The sequence below is a fragment of the Mauremys mutica genome, chromosome 23, assembly GCF_020497125.1.
Source record: "Mauremys mutica isolate MM-2020 ecotype Southern chromosome 23, ASM2049712v1, whole genome shotgun sequence".
Classification (NCBI taxonomy): Eukaryota; Metazoa; Chordata; order Testudines; family Geoemydidae; genus Mauremys; species Mauremys mutica.
Genome location: NC_059094.1, coordinates 9,404,135 through 9,427,987, shown reverse-complemented (window position 1 = coordinate 9,427,987; position 23,853 = coordinate 9,404,135). Strand labels below are relative to the sequence as shown.

Here is a 23,853-nt window from a genome sequence, read left to right as displayed (position 1 = left end):
GGCACCACCCCACAGCTCCCATTGGCTGTGCTTCCTGGCCAATGGGTGCTGCAGAGATGGCGCATGTGGCAGGGGCGGTGCGCGGAGTCCCCCTGGCCTTCCCTCCCCCTAGGAGCTGCAGGGACATGCCGGCTGCTTCCGGGGAGCTGCGTGGAGCCAGGCAGGGAGTCTGCCAGCCCTGTGAAACCTCCCACACCAGCAGCAGCAGGGGGTCTGGGGCCATGCACCGCCCACCTCCCCCTCAGTATCAGGGATCCTGGGACACCCCCCAGCATCCACGGTGTCTCTGGACCACCACCCCCGAGAGCAACCTTGGCCCAAGTCTTGGGTCACAGGCTGTGAATTTTTGTTTATTGCCCATGACCTGTCCATGACTTTTACTAAAAATATCCATAACTAAAATGTAGCCTTAGGCATATCACATCACTTGAAGGAGCAGATGAGATCTCCATTGCATTGCATTGCACTACATTACAGAATAGTCCAAGACAGGACCTGAAAAATAACCTATACAAGTTTAAATTCACCCTCCGTTTTTAAAGTTTTACTCATGCTGGAATTTGGCTAGGATGCTGCAGCTCCCCAGAAATGCCACATTCTCTTTCATAAGCAGAAATCATAGCTTAGCTAGGCACCATGACTCCAAATCACTAGAATTGCAAGAGCACATAGCTGGCAGTGCTACAGGATAACACTTAATCAGGCTATTCTTACCTCTTCCCTGAATACTGAAGCTTGTTCCTTACAGCCAGGTAAACGCTGGACAAAGCTAGCCACCTAAAATAAATAGTGGAAATAATGCAGTTACCACGGAGAGATTAACGGGACACCATCAACTCAAAAAACATATTTCCATCTTAATATGTTCAACCTATTATAGTTACAAATGACATCTGAAATGTCTATAGCTGAAAGTGATGATAGCAAAAGTCTCTTTTTCCGTTTGTCTCCTCTGTGCATCTGACAGCACGGTGCTCATAGTCAATTCCACGGTCTCCCATGGAGAGTCAGCCAGTTTCTCCCTTGCTGAAAAAGCCCTTACAAACATTGACATTATTTTTAAGGATTTACAAATCAATCAACCAACCAACCAGGAAGTACAATTTAGAGGGTGCTCTGTCAGAAAATGGAACTTTTGGAAATTAAGATAATTTAAATGAGTTGACAGCGGCCCTTTAAGAGGCAAGATTTAGACTACTAAATATGTATGGCTTGCCTGAGGAAGGGGAACAATAGTTTACACACATGTGAAAAGTGGAAGCACTAGGGAGAGAAAGGAACTACCATTCGGTTATGGTGAAGCAAGGGAGTATAACTAGGACCAATGGGATTAAATGAGGAAAAGTGAATTTTGCGTTGAGTAGCAGGAAAAACTTTCTGACAGTGAGATGTGCTCGACTGTGGAATAGTCTCCCCAGGGATGTGGTGAAAGCCCCATGAGTTAGGTTATTTAAAACTGGACTATACAGTGCACTATATCGGGGAAGAGATAAAAGAAGAAATAGACTAGATGACTTTATGTGGGTTGTTTCAGTCTCTAACTTCCATGGTTCATGGAAGATTTGTATATCAAGGCATAATCTGTTCAAACATCTCTTCCTAATTGGATGTTTCCTACAGGGAATGGCTCTGTTTCAGAAGGCATGTTCACTTGAGTTGGTATAGATGTGATATTTCTCCCACCAATACAAATGGACAAGCAGTTAAAAGGGATGCTGTCAAATACTATTTCCTCTCTCTTCTTTTTAACTCCTGATTGTCCAACCTCATCCTCTCCTTAAAAAAAAAGGAATATAAAATGCCTTCTCCTACTGATTCTACTGTTTCTGAATTTAGCAAACGTTCATTCTTCTCTCTCACTCCCATGAGACTATAAAAAAACAAAGCAAACAGGGTTCCTTCTGTTTACAGAAAACTCTCATTGATTTCATTGGAACTGTAGGTGCCCTGCACCATTTAGGATCAGGCCCAGGGTTTAACTACTATTGCCGGGACAGCAGAGAGAGCTCTGTTTCAGAGGATCCACACAAAAACATGGTAACTTTATACAAAGAGGAAATTTGGGGTTTCTGAATGGTGAGATGTGAATCCAGCAGCCTAGGCTGTTTGCAGAGGTAATTTCTCCTTGGTTTCCCCTATGGAAAAGTCCTGCAGAATTTAAACAAAAATGAAGACCTTTCTATAGGTTTCTGAATTGTGCTACAGAATTTAATAGAAAAATGTATCCTACATGTTACAGTACACGTAACAGGGTGGTCTGTCTCCTTTAAAGGGCAGTGGGGCCCAGAGCCAGCCAACCCTGTTCCATGATACGGGCCCTTTAAGAAAACAGATGTTTAAGGGGCTAGCAGACAAACTGGGAACAGGAGCAAGGGTTAATCAATGGTTACGCCAGAACATAATAAAAGTCAGCTGTTAGGTGACTGTCAGGGGGCACAGGAGAACTGCAAGAGAGCAGCAACCTGGAACGGGAACCAGATGCTGGATACTGGTGGGGTAGGGAAACCTGCCTGAATCACATGCTGTGAGACCTTTTAGAATACAGTAATAGGAGGTTCAAAGGCTCTCATTGTCTAAGATCCTATGCCTGGTCCTGCATTAGCACTCCATCCACATATGGAGGGGGGTCCTCCTCACACAGATCTCTCCACCTCCATGAGGAAGAAGGGCCCAGGTGCTTCATGCCAACATCCTTCTCCAACCCCTGGCCCAGCAGAGGGTGCTCTGCACTGTCCAGGGCTGCATGGGAGTAGGGAGCAGAATCAGGGAAGGCCAAGGGAAGCAATGATGTATGGCCAAGAATGAGACTGGGGGGAAGCTACAGTGCCAGGGACCCAGTGGGGGCTGTCAGTGATCAGAGTTGGTTTGGAGATAGAGGGGTTGTGCATGGATACCTCTGACCTCCTGCAGCTCTCCAGGGATCATCAGATTTGTGGGTGGGCTCTAGGGCTTTTCCTGTGGGATGGTAAACCACAACCTGCCCTTCCCACAGGGAAAGCCACAGAGCCCCTCACATGCCGTGTGATCTCTGCGAGGACATGACAGAGATGCCCATGGGAAAAGTCCCCACCTGTGGCTCTTCATGCTGGGGAGGGAAACAGGAGATCTGATCCATAGGTTTTAGAGTAATTTCTAGCAAACATCCTGTGATGCTCTGTACCTCGGGGGAACAACCTGAGCCCCCATGTTCATCCTTATAAAATGATTGTGTGGCATCCAATGCAGAGTTTGTCATGTTGGGTGTCTTCGGAAGGCTCATGATGCACTGAGCATTATTGTTACAGTAATGTTATAGGTTGTAATTTCATGCTGAAAATGTGTCCTCGTGGCTTAAAACAAGCCCCGACAAAACTCTCCAGGAACAGAGGGGCAGTTCACACCTCATCAGGGTATGTATGGGACAAACCTAGCCCAGCCTCACAGGAACAAAAGGACATTGGCCTAGGCAGCAACAAAGGGTCTGTTGGACTCTCGAGTGAGTCACCCCACTCCCCACTTCCCTTGGGGCTTGTCTACACTACCAAGTTTTGTTGACAAAACTTATGTCAACACCCAAAAGTCGACAAAACAAAAATCGCCAAAGGGTGCTCACACTTGCTCCCTCTGTTGACTGATCATGTCCACACTGGGGACACCATCATCGACAGGGTGAGCAATGCACTGTGGGTATGTATGCCACAGTGCAGTGTTGTGGGAAGAACGAGCTGATCGCTGCATGAGTCCTCCCACAACCCCCCTCAGCTGCTGAGAGCAGCATCACGAGCAGCTATGTGAGCTCTCCGTGTTGAGGAATGGCAAAGCAGCACGGCAGTCTTTCCCCCTCCCCCATGACAGCAGTCTGCCTGCTGCTGTGCTCCTAGTGCCAGGCAGAACAGGAGCATTCCAATGCTTTGCTCTTTGTTTGTTCCCCAAAGGGAGCCGCACACAGATACTTCCCGGAGCTTTGAAAGGGGAGATGCGCGTGCCTGCAGGGCAGCAGAGATCAAAACACTGAGCAGAGCAATCGGGGGCAGGCATTGTGGGATATTTGGTGGAAGCCAGTTCTGCGGACGAAACAATCAGCAGAGTTTACACTGGCTCTTTGTCGACAATAAAGGAAGGGAAAAAACCAAAAGTCTCTTGTAGGGGTGGAAGTTTTTTGTCACCAAAACTGGGCGTTTTTCGTGACAAAAGTCCCATTATAGTGTGTACGCTTTTGCTCTTTTGTCGCCAAAAGGCAATTTTTGGCAACAAAACTTACCAGTGTAGACAAGCCCTTGGTCAGTTTGGGACTACAATGAGGTAATAATGCCCACCTGACTCTGAACAGAGGGGGAGGGGAGAAAACACCAACAGGGAAGAAAGAACATGATAAAAGGGAGAGACATTTGCCATGCTTTTCCCCTCTCTTCCATCTCCATCTACAGACACCACCACCAAGCGACTGAAGTGCTGATCAAAGCGGAGAGCCTGGCTGAAGGGTAACCAGCCAGCCTGTGGTGAGAAATGTCTAACTTTGTAAGGGCATTGAAAGTGTTAAGATCAGCTTAGAATATGTTTTGCTTTTATTTCATTTGACCAAATCTGACTTGCCGTGCTTTGACTTATCACTTAAAATCTATCTTTGTAGTTAATACATTTGTTTATTTATTCTACCTGAAGCGAGTCAGAGATTCCCCTTGGGATAACAAACCTGGTGCTTATCAATTTCTTTGTTAAATTGATGAACTCATATAGGCTTGTAGTGTCCAGCAGGCATAACTGGACACTGCAAGATGGAGGTTCCTAGGGTTGTGTTTGGGATGGGAGATATTGGTTAGCGTCATTCAGTTGCACAATCCAAGCAGCGGCTGGTCAAAAGTGCCCACTCACGTAGCTGGAAGCAGCTTATGTGCCAGAGGCTGTGTGTGAACACCCCGGGAGTGGGGGTTCTCACAGCAGAGCAGGGGTAAGGCTGGCTCCCAGAGCCGAGGACTGGAGTGGCCTATCAGATCACCGGTCCAGAGAACATCACACATCCTCAATATCATGAAATTCTATAGGGCTTCTTCCATAAGGGTTGTAATGGGGTCTTAGATTTGAGCTAGGATATTGAAGTCTCCATAATTCTGGCATCTTAAGTACTCCTTTCCTCTGATGGATACTCCCTCTTGCATAGATCTCTATTATTATACCTGGTAACAATTTTGAAGGTAGTGGGATGCTGGAGTCTAAGCCAGCATGCGGCCTCCCTGTAATAACATATCAAAGTAGGAGTGACAAGACCATGTGAAAATATGCAAATAGGAGCTAGTATTAACAAGAGCTTTATAATCCACATGCAGCTTACACAAGGACAATCTCCCACAGCCTTCTGTATTAACATCTCATGCGGGATTAACTAATGAGCAATTCAAGCTCTGTCACATATTAATATATCCCTGGGACTCGACCCTCCCAACCCTACCATCTAACTACACTTTGAAAACATGACAGGAAGCTTTCAATAAATAACAAGCCCTCGTTCAAATGACAGCTCTTTTTGACTGGTTAGTATTATTGACGGCAAGTCTTTACTTGGGTGTCTCAGATTACTGCTGGTCATGCACTTCAGCTGCTCTCCGACCTTAGAGATTAAAATAAATTATTTTTCTTTAATGTGGGTTTTGTAAATTAAACAGATCTTTAGTTTCAGACTAAAGGAGAATTTTCAGAGTTCAGAGGCTCCTGGCACCAACCACTGACCAACGACTGCCTGGCAGGAAGGTGTTACAAGTCCAGGTTTCCAGAGACCAGCTATAGTTGTGCCCACTAAAACCTAGGAAGTCCTGCTGTCTTTACCTTCTTCACAGGCCTATATTATATTGTACATCTGGTTCTCTAAGTGCTTCTTTCATGGACATCTCATTGACTCCATGGGAATTCTGCAAGATTGGATCCTTTTCCTGATACTTAGGACAAAATCTGATATGCCCTGTTGTAACAATTAAGGCCAAGTAGGCCTATTTTAATTGTTAGCCTAACTGGTGAAAAGTAGGTAAATGTTCATGAAGTGTCACAATGATCTATTATATAAAACTGTTTAGGAAAAGATGCGAGGAGGAGGCAGGCAGACGGCATTCATTTAAACAGAAAGGATCCACCGACACCACTCCAAAGACCATGTTAAGAGGAGCAGCGGATCAGAAATCAATTAACCAAAACTGGAGTGTCAGAAATGAGGCCTAATTGGTGGACAAAATAATGAGAGGATGGATTATTCCACCCACTATCTTTTTGGAGCTGTTAAAAAAGACTTTTTAGGGGGGTGCGGTGGGGTGGAGGGAAACAAAAGCAAACTTTTTTTTTTACTATCAGTGCAGTTGCAGCAGAAGGATTGTTGCCAGAACTCTAGACCTTGATACTCCAGTGGGGAGGCCTGTTCATCATTACTGCACCAGCAAGGATCCCGACCGGATACGGTGACATCCTCATCTGTCTTTCCCTCCCTTATGGGCTCCCTTTCTGCCATCTCTCTCCCTCTAAGCTTTTCACCTGATCCTGAAATGAACTGTACTGCACAGCACCCGCACGGTGAGATGAGCCAGACCATCCAGCTCTGCTCAGCTGGAGAAGGGCCAGTGAAGGAGAGGGACCAGACCAGACCAACCAGACTTTGGCCCTGACTGGCGTGCTGAGCCAGGTCCAGAACAACAGCTGTTATGACCAACCTTCCAGCCCAAAATATCTGTCTGTGACTGACCAGGTGCCCTGTATCCTGAGAACATCAACAAAAGCTGCATTTCCCCCATCTCCACTATCCTCTCTCTTCTCTCCCTTCTGTGTCTGTCTGTTTTGTCTAAATAAGGAAAGCAACTATCATTCCCAATTCAGAATTAAACAGCAGAACTAACTTTATTTCCTCGCCAAGGAGGACTGGTTAACTGAATAAGAGACCAACCAATATTCACTATTTCCAAAAACAGACTTTGATAGGTTTTGATTAAGTTTGTTTTGCATAAATAATCAATTTCTGTTTCCGTGCTCTTTACCTCGTTTTGATTCTTTTCTTTGTGTGTGGTTCAATCAATACATTTCTAACATTTGGCATGAATATTATAGTGTTTGCCAGGGAAGAAGCAGGCTGAGGTCTCTGAATACCAAACCCCGAACCTAGTTTAACACTATTTAATGTTGGCGAGTGACTGGGTTATGTTAACACCTTTAACTCTTTGGGCCCATATATTCTATCAAAATGAATACAATCGCCCTTCGAAAGTCTCTGGTGTTGCTGTAACTCACCTCCTCCTCCTTCTCCTCCTCCTCCAAATCCCTGGTGGTCACTGTCATAACATGTAGCAAAGACTGTAGCACAGACAAGCATAGTTTGGTGTATTCTGATGTTCAGTACTCAGCATCTATACTGCCCCTGCCTCACCCCTGTCCTCGCAAAGTCTTGTTCCCCACTCTGCTCTTTTAGGAAACAGTCTCAACATTTTGTCCAAAAGAAAAATAACATTCCACTTGTTCTATTTACATTAGCAGTATCAGGTGTTACAATTTTTGCCCTCCCTGGTTTTGCTGGATGATCTACTGGAAAGCTGAAGTGGAAGCTTTCTCAGCTCTGAAAAGCAGGACACAGGGATGGTGAATCTTCTACAGAGATATTTTTCTCTTGAAAGTTAGTTGTGAATTGAATTCAAACAAGTTTTCACAAAACCAAAAGAGAACCCCTCAGTTTTAAACAATCAGACTAAGTAACCCACCCTGTCACAATTGCTCAGGTCACAGTCTCTTGTGATGTCCTAATCCCTCTAGTCTCCAGTCTTCTGACGAATCCACCAGCATAAAGAGACAAGTTGAGATCTGATTTTCATAGTGTAAAAGGCAGGAGGGGAAAAAAACACTTGTTTGAAAATCTGTGAAGCCTCTCTATGAATCATAAAGAAGCAAAAAAAGTCACAAACTTTATTTTTTCTTTGCAAGACTTTTTCACTTCACAACCCACATTACCACAGATTTCCTCCTGCATGAGAAGGCCAGCCATCACGCTCCAGGAGTCAAGTCTCTGACACTTCCGAGCTGGTGGTGCAATTCTAACCAATGCCCCAGGCGTCCAAGCAAAGCGAGCTACTCAGCACACAGCAGCAGACATGCTTTATCAGAGACCACCTAACTGCAGCGGCCACATCTTACTTACGAGCACTGCATCTCATAAGCTAGGACTGAAAAAATATATCTCTGACAGCACGACTGCTGCCTCTCAGAAATCATGTCTTACTGTGGCCAGTTTGGTTCTACATGTGAGACAGGCAGGGAGAGGAAGGAAGGAGGACTCCAAGCATGCACAGTACAATTTTACTGTTATCTGCAATGTAAAGTGAGTCAGCAGCAGAGTCAGGGGAGGAACAGACCAGAGGAAGCCAGTGTCCACTGTCAACATTTTGTTTCAGGCCTGAGAACGAAAAGGGTCAGGACTAAGAAGTGGGAAACAGATCCATAATCAGGGAAACACCACATGGTTGGACAGTAGAGGGTTAATACAGAATTTTTTCAGGGAGTCAAGGTAAAAACTTTTGACTGAGCCAGTTATTTCCCTGCATGAGCTATCACTGCAAAGTAAACAGATAAACCACTGCCTACATAGGGGAGGAAAAAAGATGTCTTCCAATCAGCACTAGAGAAAAAAGGAGTGACCCGAGATTCCATCAAGCAGAACAAGCAGAAAAGGCAGACGCACAGCACTCACCTCTTCCACGGTCCATTTGGCCACGCTCCTCGCAGTGAGGCCCGAAACCTCCGGCAGCAGCCTGCAGTGCTGCTCCCAGCAGAGATGGAGGCGGTGGGTCGGGCTGGAGGACAGGGAGGGCATGAAGACAGACTGATGGAGGGCCTGCTGCAGAGTGAATTCTGTGTCTGGAAACAGAAACAAGAGGAGTCAGAGTCAGTAGTCAGTCTTCAATTTGAAGCAATACCAAAAAAACACAAAAACCAGTGAGTGTGTGTGTGTGTGTGTGTGTAGCGGGGAGGGGGTGGTAACACTTTGGAAGGGGAGAAAGGTGGGGCAGGAGCGCAGACTGCTATTCCAGGGCACACTGCACTGTGAGCATGCCCCCAAAGAAGGGAAGGAAAAAACCAAAAGCAAGGCTGCCAGGCTGGCGACGTGATCGTTAGCTGTTTCTAGGCAAAATGACGTCCTGCTGCTAACACAGACGATGTTTGCAGCGTTTTATTGACAAGGTGGAGGAGTTCTGGTAACAGCATCTTTGGCTGGAAATAAATGGCACCATTCCAGTTCACAGCCCGTAACCAGCTTGCTAACAGTGCGACGCATGCCAGATGATGGCCTGGACCAACTCCCTCCCCCACAAGAGACTCCAAAGCCAGTAATGCTCTAGGTTACCCCCAGACACCAATATTGCTCTCCATTTGTCAAATGAGAGTGAGGCTTAAACAAAAAATTAAAAAAAAAATCAAATCACTCCCCCGCCTTCCCCCCCGCCAAATGAGCTCACTTGATAAATGCAGAGTCATGGTCCTAAAGGGATTTGTCTGGTTATACAATGGGAACTGATGCAAAGGATGGAACAACATAGAACACGTTCCTCTGGGTTATAATGGTTAATGTTTACTGGCCCCTCTCCTCCCCCCACCAATACAAAAGGGAAGCATTTCTAAACCTTGGAATACTTCATGTAAGATTATGGTCAAGGTTAATGGTGCCACCATGTGGCAACAAAGAATTATGCTTTGCTACTTTACTGGCAAAAAATAAAAGCATATAGCAAAGATACAGCTTCCTCCCTTGTCACCCCTCCAGGGCCGCTGAAAAGTGCTGGGACGGCTCTTGTGATTAAAGTCCTGCAGATTTTATCCAGAGAAGAGGTACCGCTTGCCTCGCATTGCCCTGGCAATGTGCTTCACCCTTATTCTGGAGGGCCACCCATAGAGGTGAGAAGGAACTGCAGACTCCATGGGCCATTTAGGTACAGTATTGGACTTTCTACTGAGACTACCAATTGGTGCCCATGGTGGTGGTGGTTGGTGATGTTCCTGTAGAAAATGGACTGAGGGTATGTCTACACTGCAGTCAGAGGGAAGCGTACCCAAGCTCGCTTTGATCTAGCTAGCTCCAATAACAGCAGCAGTGAAGCTGGGTAGCACCAGCACAGGCTAGCGGCTGGAGGATTATAAGAACAAGTCAGTGGGCAAAGTTTTTGGCCCAAGGGCCACATCTGGGTTTGGAAATTGTATGGCGGGGGTGAGGGCTCCAGCTGGGGGTGCGGGCTCTGGGGTGGGGCTGAGGGGCTCAGAGGACAGGAGGGGGATCAGGGCTAGGGCAGGGGATTGGGGCACAGGAGGTGTTCAGGGGTGCAGGCTCTGGGTGGTGCTTACCTCAAGCAGCTCCCAGAAGCAGCGGCATGTCCCCGCTCTGGCTCCTATGCATAAGGGCAGCCAGGGGGCTCCGTATGCTGTCCTGTCCAAATGCACTGCCCCTGCAGCTCCCATTGACTGCGGTTCCTGGCCAATGGGAGCTGCGGGGGCAGCGCTTGGGGCAAGGGCAGCGTGAAAAGCCCCCTGGATGCCCCTACCCATAGGAGCCAGCCGGGGGACATGCTGCTGCTTCTGGGAGCCACATGGAGCCACAGCATGCAGCACTGGCCCCTGCTCCCCGGCGGGAACTCGAGAGCTGGATTAAAACATCTGAAGGGCCGGATGTGGCCCCCGAGCCGTAGTTTGCTCACCCCAGGGTTAGACAAACTAGGGGACCAACTAGGGTTCGTCTAGGTAATTTAATTTGGCCTCACTGTGGGGGGATGGAGTAGATCAGGGATTCTCAATCTTTTTTCCCCCCTGATCCCTCCACAACATGCTATAAAAATTTCACAGCCCACTTGTGCCACAACAACTGTTTTTCAGCATCTAAAAGCCAGACCTCTTGAGGATCCTTTTAGTCCTACATTTCCACGATTCTATGAAATCCACGGGGGGAGGGGGGGAGGATAAAATCACTAAAAGATGGAGCACTGGAAGAAAAGCTCCAATGGAAAAAAAACAAAGTTGCAAAGAAGAAAAGGCAAGTTTCCAAGACCTGCAGTATCCTCATCAGGCCATGGGAAAGCAGCACGAGAAGCAGACCTTAGACCAGAGCATCAACGCACTCTTCATTATTAGATACAGAAATCAAAAGGGGAAACAGACAAAAATAAAGTCAGGTCGGGCAGTGATTAGAATCTCTCTCCATATATGAGAAAATAATGAAAGTAAAAAAACACACCCCACAAGAGAGAATATTCTACAGGAAGCAACCATCCCAAAATATAAAACAGGGGCTGGTTTATATCCTTTTTGGGGTGTGGAGAGAGGAAACTATAAATAGTCACAACTCCTCCTCCCTAAGGGACTGTGGGATAACATCCTAAAAGGGAGACATAGCGAAAGCACTATATTTTGGATTATTTTAAAACTAGACAGGGCAAAGCAGAGGCTATATTTAGGGAGAAATCCTGTACTGGCCACCAGGGGGAGCACCAGTACGTTTACCCCTTCTGCCCCCACCATCTCAAACTTCCATGACTGTAAGATACATGTCATATGTCAAGCTATATATATTTTAAAAGGCATAAAATTACCTATTGAGAGTTTAAAAACCCCCTCCTCACTCAAATACTCATAAAAGATTTGGAAGTTCCTCAGATTTATTCACGTTACTCAATTTCACTGACATAATTTTCCTGTTTGGTCACTATTTCTTTCAGTGTTGTTCCATCACTGTTATTTCATGTGGCCCGTTCGGTTCCCTTCTTGTCCCTTTTCTCCTTCAGTCCCCTCCATTCCTCTAATTTGGGTGGTTTTGCCCCAGTATTCACCAGTGTTAATCCTTCATACGATACCTTTTGTTTATCTTTGGAGCAGGGGAGGGGGTAAGGTAAATGTGTGTGTGTCAGCTAAAAAGTCTGCATGTGTATGTGAGGTGTTATAAACACCACTGAGGGATGGGATAAGAACTAGGAACAATCAGAATTAAGATTTCTGTGTTTTAAGTGAACATTGTGGGGAACATTCCTAAATGTGGTGTAGGGAGGTTATTTCACATTTGAAGAGGAAGTGGCGGAAGTGAGAAGCTGTTAATCTATGAATACTGATACACAATAATGGGATGAACATTGTAAGTGACTTGGTCAATGAGATATAACTAAGGGCTTGGCTACACTTACAAATTTGCAGCGCTGCAGCAGGGTGTGAAAACACACCCTCTGCAGCGCTGCAAATTGCGGCGCTACAAAGCGCCAGTGTAGTCAAAGCCCCAGCGCTGGGAGCCGCGCTCCCAGTGCTGTCCGTTATTCCCCACAGGGAGGTGGAGTACGGACAGCGCTGGGAGAGTTTTCTCCCAGCGCTGGCGCTTTGACTACCCTTAGCGCTTCAAAGCGCTGCCGCGGCAGCGCTGCCACAGCAGCACTTTGAAATGCAAGTGTAGCCAAAGCCTGACATGTGATCAGACTGTCCTGGGTGAATGTAGCGATCTAACTAAGGCTTTGTCTACATTACTGCTTTTGTTGGTAAAACTTTCGTAGGTCAGCGGTGTGAAAAAACACACACACCAACTGACAATTTTCCCTGGCAAAAGGCTGGTGAGGCCAGCACTGTGTCGATGAGAGAGGCTCTCCTGCCGATATATTGGGGGTGGTTTAATTATGACAGCAAGGAGAGCTCTCTCCTGCCTCTGTAAAGTCGGTAGTGCAGTCACAGCCTTAATAGGAGGCTGTAGAAAGAGCAAACAGGAAAGCTACAACACAGATCTTGATAAGCAGCCTCAAGCACACACTTGGAAGACAATAGGGTGCACTATTAGCTTCAAGGACCTTGTAATCTGTCTCTAACACACAGCAAGCCTTGTTTTGGCCAAAGCTAGGAGGGTGGAGATCAAAAGAACACTAAACAGTTAAAAAAAAACTTTTCAGGAGGAGAAGAGGGAGACGTTACTTGTCAGCAGCTCAGACAGGGAGACAAGCTGACACAGGGCTAGGGTGGGGGGGGGAGTGCTCTGTGGAAGAGCCACAAGGGGAGCTGGTCCTACCTGGGTCCGCATGCCATGAGGAAGATGGTTAGATAAGGTGTCAGTTAGACATGCCTGCAGTCTGAAAGGCTTTTGTTCTAAATAAACAGTACTTTGCTTTAAGGAGGCTGGGGGAATCACTGTATTAACCAGCAAAAAGAACAGGAGTACTTGTGGCACCTTAGAGACTAACACATTCATTTGGGCATAAGCTTTCATGGGCTAAACCCACTTCATCGGATGCATGCAGTGGAAAATACAGTAGGAAGATATATACACACACAGAGAACATGAAACAATGGGTGTTACCATACACACTCTAACGAGAGTGATCTGTTAAGGTGAGCTATTACCAGCAGGAGAGAAAAAAAACTTTTTGTAGTGGTAATCAAAATGGCCCATTTCCAGCAGTTGACAAGAAGGTGTGAGGGGCAGTAGGGGGAAAAAATAAACATGGGGAAATAGTTTTACTTTATGTAATGACCCATCCACTCCCAGTCTTTATTCAAGCCTAATTTAATGGTGTCCAGTTTGCAAATTAATTCCAATTCAGCAGGCTCTCATTGGAGTCTGTTTTTGATTTTTATGTTGTTGTAATACTGCGACTTTTAGGTCTGTAATCGAGTGACGAAGGAGACTGAAGTGTTCTCCAGCTGGTTTTTGAATGTTATAATTCTTGACGTCTGATTTGTGTCCATATATTCTTTTACACAGAGACTGTCCGATTTAGATCACTCTCATTATAGTGAGTATGGTAACACCCATTGTTTCATGTTCTCTGCATGTGTATATATCTTCCTACTGTATTTTCCACTGCATGCATCCGATGAAGTGGGTTTTAGCCCATGAAAGCTCATGCTCAAATAAATTTTTTAGTCTCTAAGGTGTAGGGTGACCAGATGTCCTGTTTTTATAGGGACAGTCCCGGTTTTGGGGACTTTTTCTTATATAGACACCTATTACCCCCCACTCCCTGTCCTGTTTTTTCCACAGTTGCTGTCTGGTCACTCTACTAAGGTGCCACAAGGACTCCTGTTCTTTTTGCTGATACAGACTAACACGCCTGCTACTCTGAAACCTGTATGAACCAGTGTTCTGTTCCCTCAGGGAGCAATAACAACAGGGTCTGAGCTTAAGTCAGACATAATGAGATAATCATGGTTAATATACATGGCATTGTAACCCAGGGCCTGGTCTGAGAGCGACAGAACTGTGAGTCCACCTGGAGCCAAGTGATGGTTGAAGGCCCAAGAAAAGGTGCACTAGACAAGACCAGGAGGGGTTGCAGGTGCAGTTTGCCTAGTGACTGTGACAGCTCCATTGTTTTAATGTCAGACAGAACAAAGCCCTGAGTAAGACACTATCAGGCACTGGTAGGTCAATGCATGACAGTAAATAACTTAATAGCGCTATCCATCTCTGTTGTCTGTGGTTCTGTCTAAGCTGAGCTTAACTGGAACAGATGGATGTTCCCTAGAAGGCCAGAGCCCCTTCTGGCTGGCAGGGGCATATATGACTGACCATAGTGACGAGCACCAGGTAAAAATAAGAAAAAGTAAGGCATCTGCTCCAGCTTGTGCCTGTTTAGCTATTTTTTACTGGGACCTTACTACAATGTTAAATCCTGCTAAAAGCTAGGTCTGCGCGGCTATCTGAACTGGCTTTTTATAGTAAACACGCAGTTTGCGGAAGTACAACCAGTAAGAACCTTTTCTTTAAAAACTGACCCACAACTTGCCAGAGGAAAAACTCCATATTCCCTCCCTTGCTCTGTTGTGGCCTCTCTCTTATTTTCTGAAAACTAGAAAATTTTTAAAAGCCTTAAAAAAAAAAATTAGGAGTGATTCAAAACTGCTACCATGTGATGCCTATCTGATGGGATCCATGGGAAAGCAGACAGTGACTCTTAGTCCAGCTTCTAGTGGACATGTGTTTACCATAAAGCCATCTCAGCAGAGAGGTCAAGGAGTGAATGGGGAATGAAACCCCCCTCACCCTTAGAAACTAGTTTCTCCATAAAAGGGGTGAGGGTCCATCGTGGGACAGTGTCAGAGGTCCGGCTAACTTGCCTTCCTGCTTCCTGGTCAGTAGCTGTGAAGAAGCTCTAGGGCACTGAATCTGATACCTCTAAGAGTCCATAACATTTGCTTTAATACATTTGTGTGGGGAGGGGAGGGATTTGGACTGTAGTACACACTTGAGATAATTGCCTACAGCAGTCACCAGAGTGAAGTACTAAAGATTCAAAAACTGTGAAGTACCAAATGGTTTGATGGTTTCTTTACCTAAAACACACACACAAAATTAACCAACCTTTCCCTTCGTATTCCTGTTTCACTAGCTGGAGCTTTCTATAGGCATGCGAGCACCCAACCCTGAAAGCATAAATCAGTTATGTAAAGGTAACAAAACAAGCAATAGAGACAAATTGTTTTTCTGCAATGAGTGTTAATGGGAGTTTTACAAGAACCAAGAACTTTCCTCCTTAGAACTGGCAATCACACCCCCTACTCTCCCACCACCCATCATCAGACATCTCTTGGGTAAGTGCCATGCTGCTAAATTCACAGGAGGAGATACAGATTTGGGTCCATGGCAGACAAAGGAAAGAAATCCTCCCCCAAACGTGGGGAAATTTAAACGGGACCTGACCATCTTACTATACAAACTGCAAACCTCTGGACAAACTGGCTGCTCCACAGAGCAACTGCTGCCCTTTCCCAATTCAGGTATAGCTGCTGTTGTGGGAAACTTACCCACTAGTGCACTGAAACATGCTGCCAAGTCTCACTTACTTTTTTGGTTTAGCGATGGTATCTGCAGATGATTCCTCTTCAATCCAATGCTTCTCTTGACTGTTTTCAGACTGCTCTGACAGACTGTGGACGCTGCTTCGACCCGATCTTTCGCTATCTTGCATGGAAGATTTTCTAGAGAGACAATAATTGAAGCTAATTAACTCATACATTCCACTCCTCCAGGAATGCTGGATGTTGTTTGACTTGTATGTGAAAACAACTTCTAAGCACCACTTCATGGTTTAAACTTTACACTCCCACCCCTGGCTAGTGATGCACAGCACTTTTCTTCTTAGCGCTGATGCAAGGAGATGATGTGAGAGAAATCATCCCTCGCTAGCCCAGGCTCTGATCTCAGCAGCAGGAAGGGACCATGGAAGCATTAATTCTGGTGCATCAAGAGCTTTAAACCTTGATACCTTTGGATAATATTTAAATAAGTTTTCACAGCTAAGTTTGGTGCATAAACTGAGCTGCAGCAGATGTGCAAAGCAAGGGAGAAGCAGTGGGGCACTGTAAGATTTGTGCTAGGAAACTCAAACCTCCCACTAGCAGGAAATGAATTGTTTAAAACAACAGTATATTACATTTCTATCCTGCCTGTTTTCCCACAAGGGTCCCACAGCTCCGTACAATCTTTCTATGTACAGCACCACTGAAACGCCGCCACCTTGGGAACGAGGCTGGCAACGGGGGACACAGAACGGTGCTGGGAGGGGAAGAGACATTTGGCCAAATACATTGCATTGGAGGCAAACCCTCTTCCTACTAAATATGTCCAGGGATTTTTAACCTCCACGCAAAGCAAACAGAATGTTAACATTTAATCAAAAAGACAACAGCCCCCCGCCTCCCCACACACACAACAAATAGCACAACTGAAACAAACTGCGGAGATCTGCAGTTCTGGCTCTACAGGAATCTAGGGGCATGTCTACACTACAAAGTTAAGTTGATGTAAGGCAGCTTAAGTTGACCTAACTATGTAAGTGTACACACTACAGCAGGGGTCGGCAACCTTTCAGAAGTGGTGTGCCAAGTCTTCATTTATTCACGGTAATTTAAGGTTTCGTGTGCCAGTCATACATTTTACATTTACAGGGGCCGGTGGCTGGGACCCCAGGCTGGCAGTGGGCTGAGCGGCTCAGCCCACTGCTGGTCTGGGATTCTGTCTGCTGGCCCCTGACAGGTGGGGTCCTGGCTGCCGGCCCTGCTCAGCCCGTGGCCAGCCCGGGGTTCCGCCCATCCAGGCCGGCAGCGGGCTGAGTGGGGCCGATGGCCGGGACCCCAAGCTGGCAGCAGCGTGCCGCAGTATATCAGCTCACATGCTGCCTTTGGCACACATGCCGTAGGTTGCCAACCCCTGCACTAGAGCGTTCCTCCTGCCACTGTAACTTGCCCCTTATGCCGATCCAGTAAATCCACCTTGACGAGAGGCGTAAAGCTTAGGTTGACATAGTTTGAGTGATGCAGTGTCTGTATAGTCACTGTGGTACCTGCATCACCTGTTGGCTGTCAGGGGGGCTGACAGTCGGAGCCGTGAATGTCGAGAATGTTCACTGCTGGTAGGGTCCCTGTTCTGAAACTGAGTGGAGTGGAGTGGAGTCGAGTGGGCTCTCAGCTCCCCCACTCTATCTCTTTTAAGTCGGTGCAAGTGCTCCTGGTGAGGATGCACACTACTGACAGAAGGAGGGCTGTGTGGACAGGAAAAACAGCAGTAATTACTGCAGGTCCACTACTAACATAGGTCGACTTAATTCTGTAGCGTAGACATGGCCTAGGCAATTAATCCCTTAGTTCCCAGCTCTTACCAGTAATATGTTTCAGTTGCCTCTTGCAGCCACGGGGTTGATACACCGATTTTCCTAAATGATACTCAACTCCCACAGCAACTGCATTCATAAAGCACTGTCATAAAGGCTCCCAAAGCACTTCATGATGATAAGAAATCATTTCTCCTGCACCTGAAATGCAGCCACCTCCAGGGTGGAATGCTGCACTGGTTTAACAGCACATAGCAGTCCTGCTTGAGAGTTTCAGGACAAGAAGTAAAGAAAAAGCCTCTATCCAGTTGAAAGGGCAAGGGAAATATTTATGGCAATAGAATAGAATGTAATTTCCTTGCTGGAATTTGACCAGGGCAACAGGATAAAGGAGGGAAGAAACCTATTCAGAGCATGTATAGAGTGTACAAGTGCAGTGTCCCATATTGGGATTGTGCAAGGCAAGGGTGAATGGTACTGTGGCTGCTCAGCATTCTCCCCTCTGGTGGTGGAGGCCTGGAGTAAATCAGTCCCGCTCCAGAGAGCTTTTACTCCTCAGTATTTACAAGGTGGGCCTCAGGGTAGGCCCCAGGAGTGCTTTTCAGCCAAACAAAAAGAAACAAATTCATAACACAAAAGGGGAATTTCTCTCCCTGCCTCCCCTTGGGGGTGCTGCCTTGTTATGTTAGCCTCTGGGTGCCAGCCCTTCCCCAAACAGTCCATTAGGGGGGTTGCTTCCCCTGCAGGGAGGAGAGGAGCCTTCCATCCAGGAGAAGCCTTTTCTCATTGCTGCAGCTTGTCTCCCATCTCTCCTCAACCTCTCACCAGAAAAGAGGTTTTTTAAAGGTCCATCAGCAGCCCTCAGGTGTCCCTAGTTGACCTGAGGTAACCTCATTTCAGCTCATGGGGAAAAGGGCCTTTACCATTCTAGGGCTGATACATCCGACTTCCACACCACTGCCTGGTGGCTCCTGCTCTTTGTCACAGATATAAAGAGGAGAGATGAATCCAGTGCTTTAACTGCTATCCTGTTAACTCCCGGCTTTCAGTCTTGTGAGATAATGCAGACACTGGGTATCAGCAGAGCTCTGGTCAACAATAAAGCCAGCCTCACCTGGACTGTGGAGAGTCCTCCTGTGGGTCTATGAATGGAGCAGGAGTCTCTGGTCTCTTGGGCTTCTGGACACTGCTGCTGGGTGAAGGCCTCTCCCCACTGAGGCGATCCTGTAGTGAGCTTTCTCTGTTGAGGTTAACTTCGGAATACGGGCAGCCAACTAACCTGTGTTGAAAACAAAGACATTCTACTACAGCCTCATCTAGCCCTCCCATGCCCACCCTGCCCAACTCAGGGATGCACGCACCAACGAGCCCGGGAGAGTGCAGCCGTTTGGGGGAACAGAGCAAGGGAAAGCATGTGGGCAGAAGACCCCTGAGGAGCAGCAGCCTGTTTAGTAGCTGCATGCCAGACATGTGCAATTGGCAGTATGGGCGTGCTAGGGGGCATGGAAGAGGGAAGGCAGACCAGAGGAGGATCTGCCAAGGAGGTTCTGCTCTGAGTTGCACAGGTGACTTCAACGGGCTGACACCAATGTAAATGAGAGCAGAATCTGGCCCAGAGCAGAGGTCAGTGATGGACAACTAGACAAAAGGAGAGTTTTGAGGAAGGATTTGAAAGAGGAGAGTAAGGCTGCATGGTGCACAGGGTCAAGAGAGGGTGTTTCAGGCACAGAGCAGCACAAACCCAGGCACCAGATCTCTTGTGGGAGGAGGAGACAAAAGGAGCATCAAGGTGAGCTGATCTGACAAGCAAAGTGAAACTGCAAAGTACAAAAGAGTGAGTTTCCTAACAAGAAAAGTGAAAGTGAAAGTCCAGGGTAAGCCCTCCATTGGCAGTCCCTCTCCACTATGGTGTATGCCCACTCTACTGCTCTGTCGAGAACAGCTTTACAAATAATAATAAATTAAGGCTCAAAACTTCTCTGGGATCTAGGTATTATGAGCCCAATTTTAGAGATAGAGAAACTAAACTACAGAGTGCCAGTGACAGAGCCAAGATTAGAAACCAAGATCACATGATTCAGAGTGCTGGGCTCTAGCTACTAGACAGCACCGACTGCTTAACAATAGCTAGTCTCCATTAGCCTCCTGGCTTGTGCAGAAATTCACGCAATGTTTTGCACCTCTATTGCCCATTCTATCTGAGAATTTTAGAGCACTTTATACCACATAAAAGCTAGGTATTATTATTACAGACTTACGTGAGGTAGAAAGGATGATCCCATTTTACAGAGGAAGAAAATTAAGACAACAGAGAGTTTGATTCCTCCAAGCTCCCCCAGGAAATCAGTAGCAGAGCAAAACACTAACAACTACACCATGCTCCCTCTCCCTTAAATCTTGTTTGCTGCTTTCAGGTATGTTATTTTATAAAAAGGAACAACATTAATGGCAGTGGGTGGTAGAAATCATCGTCCCACTGAAATACAATCTAGTTTCCGATACCAATAGTGCAAGCTGAACTGATAGTCAAGCAGTCCATTTAGACACAAGAGGGAGCTGCAACCAAAGATATGACAGTATCTACAGCATAACAAGGGGATATAGTTGTACTGTTCCCATGGACAATAAGAGTCAGGCAGCTAAAACACCTGTGTCAAGCTTTGAAAATTATCCCTTATAGCCCAGGTGCACGTACGTATAATGTGTTCCATATCGGGGTCCCCTGACATGACCAATACCCTGGCAGCCGGGGGTAGGACACCCCTGCCCTGCTACTCCCATCATATCAGCAGCACCTAGTAATGAAAATAGTTAAACAATATATTTTTTGCACTTGAAGATTAGGCAAGAGAAGAAAAATGTAACGCAATGGCATGAGATCATCCCCCTCACCTAGCGGGAGCTGCAGGGTGTGTCCGGTTTTTGCACACCAGCCCACAGGGTGAATGTCAGGACTGTCTGCGTCGACCCAGAAATCATAGCTTTGGTCCCAACCATCAAAATGTATCTAAAAGGGAAGCCAAACAAGTACAGACCACACCAGCAGTGAGGGCGAGCGTTAAGGTTACGACTCAGCTTTCATTTTAGCCCTTCCCCCAGCTGTTTTAACTTGCTCAATTTTTCATAAAAATTTCCTTTGGGGTGGCAACTTTCCATGCTGTATGTCACACAATCCTGTCTCTGACCTGGTCAATGTACCTACTGTTTTCCTGAGCCCTGCATCTGTAGTTACAAAGAACAAAGATTCTGGTAACACAGTCAAACCTTAGGGCCCTCAACAAAGCACAGGACACGTGGCTATTTAGTCACATCTGATCTTCGGGCTTAATATTTGCAAGCTCAATTGCTTATTTAATTGGTTTGCATTCTAGGAATCCAAAAATGTTGTTATGGAAAATGAATTAGTACAGCTTTTGCACGGACTAACTAGAACTTTCTGTTTGCAGCGTTGGTGTAGCCATGTTGGTCTCAGGATATTAGAGAGACAAGATGGTTTAGGTAATATCTTTTACTGGGCCAGCTCTTCTCCAGATCTGGGAAAGGTACCCAGAGAGCTTGCCTACACTTACAGCATTGCAGTGGTACAGCTGTACCAGTGGAGCTGCGCTGCAGTAGGGCTCAGTGAAGATGCTACCTGTGCTGACAGGAGGTGTAGATACTCTACCTCCCTGAGAGGCAGTAGCTATGTCAATAGGAAAAGTCCTCCCATCAACATAGTGTTGTCTACACTGCGGATTAGTCGGTATAGCTACATTGCTCAGGGGTGTGGAAAATCTACACCCTTGAGTGATGTAGTTATACCGACATAAATTGATAGTGTAGACTAAGCCAGAGCGGCACAGCTAAATACATATTATAAGAGACCGTTCAAGGTGAAGTGGCCCATTAAAACTTCAGTCATAGGACCAAAAAAAAAAAGAGCGAGAGAGAGAGAGAGAGAGGGTTAGTGGGTTACAGATTGTTGGGATCTAGGGATCCTAGTTTTCTGTGATACTCCCTGCCCTCCCCCCAATATTCTCCAATAAGAAACCATAAAAATCCATGTTTTTCCATGATTAAAATGAAATGCTGAACTGTAGTTTCCCTAGACACAATGTATGTAGGCTGGACACAATATTTTATTGATATATTTACAATTTTTAAGCTGACAGCCCAAGCCCCACCACCCAGGACTGACAGCCGGAGCCCCGCCCATTCTCTGATTATCTGAATTTTTAATTATGCAATCTGGCTCCAGTCCCAGTTTGACCAGATAACAGGGGTTCCTGTATATGTTTTTATTTTTTCACAAAATGTAAAAACTAAAGATTCTCTGTAAAAACACAAATTCAACATTGTGGCAAACGGATTTCTAGCATCCCTGGTAACAAGCCACAAATCTAGTGTCTTTATACGATTGTGATTTTTAGTTTCTAGCAACATTTCAAATTTAAGTTCCCAGGCTTGTCTTCTGAAGGTGTTGTGCAAGTTTCCTTTGGGGACTGATCATCATAGCAGTGGAGCGATATCATCAGGTTTTGCATCTATTGTTATGGCAGGGTCTGGTGCCACTCTAGCTGGTGTGTGCTGGTCTGTGGGGAGCTTCCTTCTGATGAACTTGGCGAGGTTGGGGAGTTGTTTGAAGGCCAGAAGAGGGGATTCAGAAAAGATTTCTTTCAGCAAGTTGTCCCCATCAAGTATGGGTTGTAATCTACTTCTCATAGAATGCGCCACCCAAATATCCCACAAGAACCTGCTTCAAGACCAAAAAAAATAAACTCAAACCCCAAAAACCCCTCTGAATGCACCCTCCTAGTTGTTACTTACCAACCCACATGCGAACCCGTACACTGTATCACCAAACAATTACAACCCAGACTTGATGAGGACAACACTGAAAGAAATCTTTCCTGAACCCCCTTTTCTGACCTTCAAACAACTGCCTGCCAAGCTCATCAGAAGCAGGCTCCCCACAGATCAGCACACTCCAAGTCAAAGCAGCACCAGACACTACCACAACAACAAATGCAAAACCTGCAGCCATAGCTCCACTTTTACAATGATTAACAACCCCACACAAGACATCTTTTGAGATCCATGGGTCCTACACACGCCTATCACAACAAGTGGGGTACCCCATCCAGTGCATTAAGTGCCCCAATAACGACTATGTGGATGAAACCAGACAATGAACTCAATGCTCTCAAATGAACTCACACAGGAAAAGGATGAAAGACAGAAACACCACATCACCTGTGGGTGAACACTTTTCACAATGCGATCATTCTATATCATAGAATCATAGAATCTCAGGGTTGGAAGGGACCTCAGGAGGTCATCTAGTCCAACCCCCTGCTCAAAGCAGGACCAAACCCAACTAAATCATCCCAGCCAAGGCTTTGTCAAGACTGACCTTAAAAACCTCTAAGGATATCTGAGCTATCAGTCCTCTGCACAACACTTTCAAAGGATGAGCCTGGGAACTTAAATTCATAACTTTGCTAGGTCCTAAAAAACAAGGATTGAAGAGAGACACTAGATTAATGGCTTACTACAATGATCTCAGCAACAAACCCACTAACAACTCCCATCCAGCTGCTTCCTGCCCCTTACATTCCCTCTATGACTGCAGGGGTGTTAACAGGCCGCTTCACCTTGAGTTGTCCCTTGAAATGTGTGTTAATCAGGAGTGGCCCTAGACATTTCGCCACCCCAAGCACGGCAGCATGCTGCGGGGGGCGCTCTGCCAGTCGCCGGGAGGGCGGCAGGCAGCTCCGGTGGACCTCCCGCAGGCTTTGGTGGACCTGGCACGCCTGCAGGAGGTCCACCGGAGCCGCCTGCCGCCCTCCCGGCGACCGGCAGAGCGCCCCACGCGGCATGCCGCCCCAAGCACACGCTTGGCGTGCTGGGGCCTGGAGCCGCCCCTGGTGTTAATATAGTCTAAACAATCTGTTTCACCTTGTATTTAACTGTGACACTCTGGGTACCTTTCCCAGACCTGAAGAAGAGCTCTGAGTAAGCGCGAAAGCTTCTCTCTCTCACCAACAGCAGCTGGTCCAATAAAAGATGTTTCCATCTAATGGTTGTTTGATGGTTTAGATGATATGAGTTGATGTTCTTGGTCATTTCCAATGACCATGGGGCCACAATGCTAATTACAGAACTATAACTGGTAAAACTTGGCTCTCATTAGTGATCTCAGGGGAGAGACCAAGAATTGAATGGGCCATGGATAGGACTCCACTCTCATCCAAATGGTGGTCCCTCAGTGTCAGTACAGAGGCATATTGCTGAGGGAGCTCACATGGCTACTGTCCCC

General features: G+C 46.4%; 1 protein-coding gene across 10 annotated transcripts in view; it reads right to left on the bottom strand.

Moving 5' to 3' along the window:
- The window catches only part of LOC123355391 (lethal(3)malignant brain tumor-like protein 4), a 79,224-nt gene that overhangs the window by 8,748 nt on the left and 46,623 nt on the right, over positions 1-23,853 (bottom strand). For 9 of the 10 annotated variants that reach the window (XM_044997821.1, XM_044997818.1, XM_044997814.1 and 6 more), the window contains 7 exons: positions 20,448-20,562; positions 20,251-20,350; positions 18,670-18,834; positions 15,790-15,924; positions 15,308-15,369; positions 8,687-8,853; positions 715-777 (listed from right to left, as the gene is read on the bottom strand). In XM_044997821.1, the coding sequence (XP_044853756.1) occupies positions 715-777; positions 8,687-8,853; positions 15,308-15,369; positions 15,790-15,924; positions 18,670-18,834; positions 20,251-20,350; positions 20,448-20,562 (807 nt within the window). Of the gene's footprint in view, positions 1-714; positions 778-7,703; positions 7,804-8,686; positions 8,854-15,307; positions 15,370-15,789; positions 15,925-18,669; positions 18,835-20,250; positions 20,351-20,447; positions 20,563-23,853 lie in introns of all 10 variants that reach the window. The other variant, XR_006575098.1, reaches the window with a different exon arrangement.